The following is a 7,669-nucleotide window of genomic DNA, read 5'->3' on the forward strand; positions in this document are numbered from 1 at the left end:
CGGACGGACGCACGGACGGACGCACGGACGATCATGCGATTCTACAAGCTGCATCTGACTATGTCAGATGAGCTAAAAACCAAGATGGTACAATTAATATTAAAGTTTTTGTCAATTTAAAATATTTATATGTAATAAAATACAAAAAGTCCAGACACAGAGCAGCAGTGAGACACATTGTTAGGGTATAGGTTATTTAATGTAACAATTGAAGACTATCTGTCATAGAAATATGATTTAAATTGCACAGTAGTGGGGACTGACTCAGCAGCATACACAGGTTTCTGATTTAAATTGCACAGTGACAATTAGTAATCGACAAACATTGAAAACATGAAGAATATATATATTCTTCATGTTTTCAATGTATATATACAAAATACTAGTAGTAAAATCACACTGAACCGTGGTGATTATTACTATTCCGTGGGATAGTGTGACTGTTTGTACTTGTGTGTATATTTTGTGTATATAAGTATCCGATGCTCGGACGAATATCCACGATATATATATATATACGTGGATACTATAGTTCGGTGGCGTTATTCGCCCGAGCATTGTTGCGCATCACTACGAAAGGTTATATACCATAGATTGGTACTCTGACACGCGTATATTAAAAAGCCGAGTCGGTTTAGAGTTAGTGTTAGGGTTAGGGTTAGAGATAGGGATAGGGTGACTGTTTGTACTTGTACGACGGCATTTACTTGCCACCGATACATACTACCTCTGACGGCAAATCAATATGTTCCGGCGGCAAATGCGTCAGTTGCCGTCGTCAAATTCGATCCCTGCTACATTTCAAATTAGAATTTTTCATGGATTTGCCATATCAATGAGTTTGTGATCAGGCCATGGGGGACCTTGTTAAAACCCTTGCTGAAGTCCAGAAACACAGCATCCCAGACATACAGTCCAATCATGAAGGACATTTATCAACTAAGTAACTGTGGAGAAACCCTGTTAATTATAATTATCATCATATTAACATTTAATGGGAAGTTGGGTGTTGTCTTCCTGCAAAGAAAAATCTGAAGAGGGTGAAAGAGGAAAAAGAGGTTGGTTGCGATTGTTCAGTGCTCAATGTCGAAGAAACAGTCCAAAAGGTTAAGGAGGTGAATACACAATGGGGCCACTTAATCCAGCCTAGCTCCAAGAAACGGTCTTTGCTAGGGTTAGAATTTAGAAAACCGTTTCAAATTCTTGCCAATAAAAACTTGTAGTTGGCTCGGTATCCAAACATCGCCACAGCTAGCGTCACATGTAATAGGTCAAACGAATCTATAAACCTCTGGCTTGCTCGCGGTAACTGGGCGCTACTTATTTATCGAGTTATGCCGTATTTTCTGAGATGAATTGGATGAAAACAATTACACAGCCGCCATGTTCCGTGCGACTAAAATAGGCAATGGACCTGATTTTCACAGTGCGTAGGCCTAAACACAAGGCAAGTACATATCTTCGCAATGATAATTATTAAGTTCAGGGTTCTCCCTACGTTGCGCAAACGGGGCGCGCGCGCGCCCCGTTTGGGAAAACTCCCCCCTGTTTCAATCGTTGCGCCCCGTTTAAATTACCTCCGCCCCGATTAAATTCCACCACAATAAAAGTTTGCCAGCGCGGGAATCAATCGTCAAGAAGTATCATTCCACCAGGACACCCGGCGCGTGTATTTTGACAGTACCATGCATGCACTGCAGACAATACACAAGTACAAACAGTCAACCTGTCCCACACCCAACACGAACTGTACACCGACTCGGCTATCTTATATATACAAGAACCCCATATACCGTCTATGGTGTGGTGGCGATTTTACGCATTAATTAGTGGTACGGTAAAAAAACACGCCCCCTAGTTTCCCCCCCCCTTCCCTTCCCCTCCCCCCTGTTTAAATTTCATCCTGGGGAGAACCCTGAAGTTGTTGTAGATTGATGTTTCCTGGTGTTCAATGTTTTAATATTTTATATATACGAGTATATGATGCTTATTTATGCTCGCGCCAATGCGAGTTGCAACGCTATGGTATGGTATGTTATGTCGTTTCGGGTTTTCCGCGTTCCGATCGAAACGCATGCGCAGTGGAAACATTGCGGTTGGCAGTTAAAGTGAAATTTAGGTTCGGCTCTTGAAATTTACACTGTGCACAGCGAACTGAGGTATTAGTTTTAATAACAACGCTGGAATACTATAACCTAATTTATAAGGTGAAGGTTATACTTGTAACTTGATACAAAAGAAGGCAGAAATGCTTAGATGATTATTTTATTTGAGATATATGTAATTGTTCGGCAGTTTTTGTAGAGGTACAAGATTATCCAATGGATGGATGTCAGGCTGTGTATATTGACGTTAGTCACACAGCCTGGTCGGGCTAAATCCAGCCTAGATTGGGCGTTTTTGTGCATTGCTTGAAATGTATTATAACCTCAGGGTTCTCCCTACGTTGCGCAAACGGGGCGCGCGCGCCCCGTTTGGGAAAACTCCCCCGTTTCAATCGTTGCGCCCCGTTTAAAATACCTCCGCCCCGATTAAATTCCACCACAATAAAAGTTTTCCAGCGCGGGAATCGATCGTCAAGAAGTACAATTCGACCAGGATACCCGGCGCGTGTATTTTTACAGTACCACGCATGCACTGCAGACAATACACAAGTACAATCAGTCAACCTGTCCCACACCCAACACTAACTGTACACCGACTCGCGTATCTTATATATACAAAGAACCCCAATACCGTCTATGGTGTGTGGCGATTTTTACGCATTAATTAGTGGTACGGTAAAAACACGACCCCCTAGTTCCGCCCTCCCCTCCCCTGTTTGAATTTCATCCTGGGGAGAACCCTGAACCTATATACCTAACCTATTATATTGTCTTATTGATATAATATTATATTTATATTGATGTAAATGACATTGGTTTTATTGGGACCCATGTTCTCTATCCTTGAACCAATGTTTCTTCTCGTAATTCAGAGAATAGGACGTAGAGCCTCGGGTCGAGGATCAGGTAGCACAGACGTCGCACCAGGTTAATTTCATACAACTGCTATGTATCTAAACGTACAATTAGCTATGCTCAAAAATATAGTACTATCAGTATCAGTATTAGTACTAGTAGTAGTAGTAGTACTAGTAGTAGTAGGTCTACTTACTGTCCGCAGTTTCCACCAAAACGCAAGGCTTGCAGAATGTGTGCAAACATGGTAACAATTTTGGCTCCCGACTGGCATCAAGAAACGAGTGCTTGCACAAACCACAGTTCGATTCAGATGGTTCACCCGTGCTCTCTACCGTCTTTTCTTGTGTCGCTTCATCCGAGTTCTCGGCCATTATTTAGTATATAAAAACAAAACGGCGACGAAAATGACAGTTCTACAATGCACCAATTAACGCTACTTCATTTCGCCATCTTTATTTTGTTTTTGGTTGGGTCTTCCGCATCCGCCCATGTTCTCTTGTTTCGTCGTAAATACACACGTAGCCAGCATGACAGCATCATCACCCCGTTATCCATATTACTGTTATTAATATTCCATCATAGACTAATATGAGAAGTTTGTGCGGCTATGACAGCGTTTAGTCGATTTTCTAGTTCCCTTCTTTCACGAACGAAGTAAAAACATTGGTTTGCAGTAATCGCATCAGCCATCACAACGGATGGCAGGATGCTAGAGTCAGACTATTGTCAGTATTGCAGTATTGATAATTGACTATTACTATTAGCATTGAGTATTGTTGCCATTGGGCCAATAGTCTAGAATAGGCAATACTTAAATTGAACAGTAAACAGCGTGCGTGCGTGCAAATTAAAGTGAACAGAATTACTTAGTTATATTTTGTGAAAAAGTGGAAATATTTTTTTTATGTTTTACTATTTACGGTGACGTAATCACACCGTTGGTGTGTATTACCACAGACCAACACAGGTTTATATAGGTCTTGGTGTAGGCTGAGGGTGTAGGCAGAGCATATAAATCAACTGATGTGATTTATATTCTCTGGTGTAGGCCTATCGTTTGTGTGTGAAATACTCACTCAGTGACTCGCCATGAATCGTAATATGTCAGATTCACAATTCCATCTGTCTTCGGCGACTAACTATGGAAAAGGCCGAGTAAGGAAGATGCATAATAAATATAACCAACCTGGCCAAGGTAAATTGATTTAGTACAGCGAATGCATAGCCGCCAACATGATCATCATGATCAACATGTATATATATTATAATTGTCAACATGTTTATGGTTAGCTTCAAGAAACGATCATATATTGATACGTTGGTCGTGAACTATTTAGTAACAATATAATAATAATTTACGTTCTTATCTTAGTCTCGCAGCCTGGTCAGTGATTGGGCTACAGTACACACTGCTGCACGCTGTAGTTGAACAGTTCACTAGTTCAGTAGTTGTTTAAGTCGGATATACGGATTGTTAAATGTGTTATACTCGAATAAAATCCAACAATACCTAGCAGCACGGATATAGGGTTTTAATCATTGTTAGTTGTTACTAACATTATAGAGCTTTCAATGTGAAATATTGTTTTCCAATTTCTAGTGCACAGTCTACAGGATAAGAAAACAAAATCTGTAATGAATCAATATCATAAGATGCTGCGAAAACAGAAACAAGCAGAACTACGATTAGGAGCCACCAAGCAGGATATGGAAAAACTTGCCCAGGAGGAAGTCCACACGTAACTAATTACTAACATTTCAGTAACTTTCTACTAATAGTGAATCATGCATCATAATTATGTAATTATTTTACATTATTGGTCAAGGGTAACATAAATGTTGAAATGCCCTTGAATTCATCTCACTGTGTGGATAACTGCCCTGTGCCTATAAAAGGTATGTGTGATACATGATATACAATTGGCAATCTCATCACGGCAGGCATGTGCAGTCATGAATAAAACTTATGCAAATCATGCAAATTACTAATTCCACATCGCTCGCTTACTAATTAGCATTTGTTATCGCTAAATTGGCAACAAGTAGAGGCGTTATTTTGCCACTACCCCTAAATAGATAATGGTATTTATTTTCTTGATATAAGAATCCGGGAACTAGTTTTTGCTCCAATGATCTCATATTTCCAATGTGGAACAGCATGTATATTCTCATCACTTCTTCAGAGAACCATGAGTGAAGCTCTTCACTTATGGCTAGAGCATTTTAATAGTGACTATTCACCTTGAACACCGTTGCACCTTAAACATTTGTTGTTGCAAGAGAAGATTTCAGACATAGAAACCTGGAGTGTTGAAACTATAATGGATTGTTATTGTGCAGCTGTGTAATTGCTCCTTAGCATGATGATATGAGGAAATTTCAGTTCTGTTTTTTTATCTAAGTCCTCAAGGTCTTGTGTGATCCTTATGTAAAATTGTTATGTGAAGTTTACGTATCACTATGTAATCTATTTTGGTTTGGCAGAAGTAAGAAAGAGAAAAGACTTGGGACCTTCAAGAAAGCGATGGTAGAGTATGAGAACAAGATTGAAGAGCAAAGGCAAAAAAAGGAGGTAATCACTGATGTATGAGGTTCCTTAAGATTTTTATTCTGTTTCATTCTAGGTGTGAGGAATTCTCACCATCATTTCATTGTTTCATTGTTACTATAATCATTAACATGTCTGTATAACTGTATACTGGAATGAATATGTATGTATGCATAGTATCAGGAGTGAGTAAAAATATAGGAGTGTGCATTGCTTAATTATTGAAAATCCAACATTATACTAGCACTAATCTACCTGTGCTTTATTATGTTAACTTTAATTCAACAAACCTGAGCTCAGAATCTACCTCAACCATTATCCTAGCATTGTATGTAATCGATTTTCCGAAACACATTCACGATCTGTGGAATCTGTTGTTTCACCCAATAGGATGCAGCCAGACAGAAGAAAGAAAAAGAAGAAGCATTGAAGCACTATAAAACCAAAAAGATAGAAAGACAGAAGCATCTAGGAAAGAAGACAAAGAGAGGGCAGCCCGTCCTGTCCGCACAAGTCGAGCACATATTGCAGAAGCTGCAGAGTCCGTCCTCTGAGCTGTCATAGCTTTGGCCAGAAAGGCATTTTATCGGTATATAAATAACATTTCATCAATACACGTGCTGCGAGTACTTTACTCAGGTTACGAACTTGTGCACATGCCTGGGCAAGTGGTTTCGTGGTCTTGAATGTAGTGAGTTCGCAAGGCTGTAATAGGTTTCCGTGGGAATGTGGTAGCTACTTCACAACTTTTGCTGTTGGTAGATGGCAGCACGGTGTAAGTGTAAAATTCATGCGTATAGAGCGTTATCAAGCGGGTGGTGGCGTCAATGTTACGTAACCCTACTGCTGTTACCAGTCCGGCAGTGGATTTACACTTTCCGGAAACGTCAAATATTGTCCACCTGCCATACATAAAACATCGATCTAAGATTAATATGATGGCTATTTATGTGTTGCTGCTCTTATTGATGCTGATTCGTAGAAGCTCACTTCATTCTGGTTCATGTTTATTGTGGTTACAATAAACTGTAATCTCTATACTAAAATCTGGGCATTACTTGCAATGTAACGAGATTAATCATTAATCGTTTAAAAAATATAAAGACAAAATGTTTTGTTGATTTTTAACTACTTTCTGTGTCTTTACTATACTCTTTGATTTTGGTGTATATGCCCCCAATACTAAAGCTTGTTGTTTACACAAAACCAGTATGACCCTGAGCAATGGGGCAAGTACAATGAAGCGCCTAGCAAGAAATAAATAGTCTACCGAAAATCGTAAATTAGTGAACTTGAACGCATGACATGAAGGCCATGTACGACCATGCTAGAAGTTCATGCACTGTTTCCAGCAGCCGCTGCTCCTGCCATGCGCAAGACCTATCGGTTGTTGACGCTCTTAAGCTGAAATAATAAGTAGCATTTCTAAAGGCTAGGTCTCGAGGTTTACTGTGGTCATATCAGCTCTTGTTGTTTACAGCGTAGTATTTTCAATCGTAGGTGCTGGACTTGTTGACAACCACGAGCTGCTGGCTGTCATGGTAACCTAGTTTAACATGTCTGGCACATATAAGTACGCACGCACACATATACTCACACGCACACGCACGCACATGAACATGTACACGCGTTGTTGCATTCTGTGGGGATAGAAAAAAAACGCGATTGTAAAGTGGAGCGTGTGATATTTGAAACTAAAGCTTTATTAAAGCCCCATTTAGCTTACATTTACGTGCGCCCGCCCCACCCCTCCCACTCTAACCCTACTCTCGTGAGCCGCGACTGACGACGCATGTACTACTTACTGTACGGCCATCATAAACATGTTGACGACAGAAATACTTCTGGAAGGATCGCTGCGTCGGCGTGGCCACGCCCCTAGCTAGCACCTACAACACTCCCCGTGAGCCCGTGTATGTATGTGTGTGTGTGTGTGTGTGTGTGCGCGCGCGCGCGCTGCCTGCTGCATTGTGGAATAATAGAATAGAGAATATAGCTGACTAGGTGATGACTAGGTGATCCCTAGCCATCCCAAGGTGACGTCATGGCAGCAGACGTGTCGTTGAGCACGTTTCTTCGGCACCCGCGCCGTCGCAGGGGCTCTCTCTCTCCCTCCCTCTATCTCTCTCTGTCTCTCTCTCTCTCTATCTCGCGCTCT

The 7,669-nt window shown here is 40.8% G+C and overlaps 2 protein-coding genes across 6 annotated transcripts in view; one reads left to right on the forward strand and one right to left on the reverse strand.

Annotated features, from left to right (window-relative positions):
* LOC106811072 (E3 ubiquitin-protein ligase TRIM33-like) overlaps positions 1 to 3,424 on the reverse strand; it is a gene marked incomplete at its 3' end in the record, with an annotated part of 24,823 nt that extends 21,399 nt beyond the window's left edge. The window contains 1 exon segment of the mRNA XM_014814598.1: positions 3,157 to 3,424. Coding sequence (XP_014670084.1) covers positions 3,157 to 3,334 — 178 coding nt within the window.
* Positions 3,425 to 3,453: 29 nt separating this feature from the next.
* On the forward strand, positions 3,454 to 6,642 carry LOC106811080 (thyroid transcription factor 1-associated protein 26-like). 5 transcript variants are annotated; one of them, XM_014814611.1, is made up of 5 exons: positions 3,454 to 3,524; positions 4,012 to 4,158; positions 4,564 to 4,702; positions 5,448 to 5,535; positions 5,902 to 6,642. In XM_014814611.1, exons 2-5 carry the CDS (start codon positions 4,053 to 4,055, stop codon positions 6,073 to 6,075), a joined length of 507 nt encoding a protein of 168 aa, XP_014670097.1. In that variant the 5' UTR covers positions 3,454 to 3,524; positions 4,012 to 4,052; the 3' UTR covers positions 6,076 to 6,642. The 5 variants fall into 5 exon arrangements, with proteins under 5 accessions (XP_014670097.1, XP_014670096.1, XP_014670094.1 ...); XM_014814610.1 differs by having other exon boundaries at positions 3,477 to 3,558; XM_014814608.1 differs by having other exon boundaries at positions 3,485 to 3,697.
* Positions 6,643 to 7,669: the final 1,027 nt, after the last annotated feature.

Source organism: Priapulus caudatus, unplaced genomic scaffold (genome assembly GCF_000485595.1).
Source record: "Priapulus caudatus unplaced genomic scaffold, Priapulus_caudatus-5.0.1 Scaffold502, whole genome shotgun sequence".
Classification (NCBI taxonomy): domain Eukaryota; kingdom Metazoa; phylum Priapulida; class Priapulimorpha; order Priapulimorphida; family Priapulidae; genus Priapulus; species Priapulus caudatus.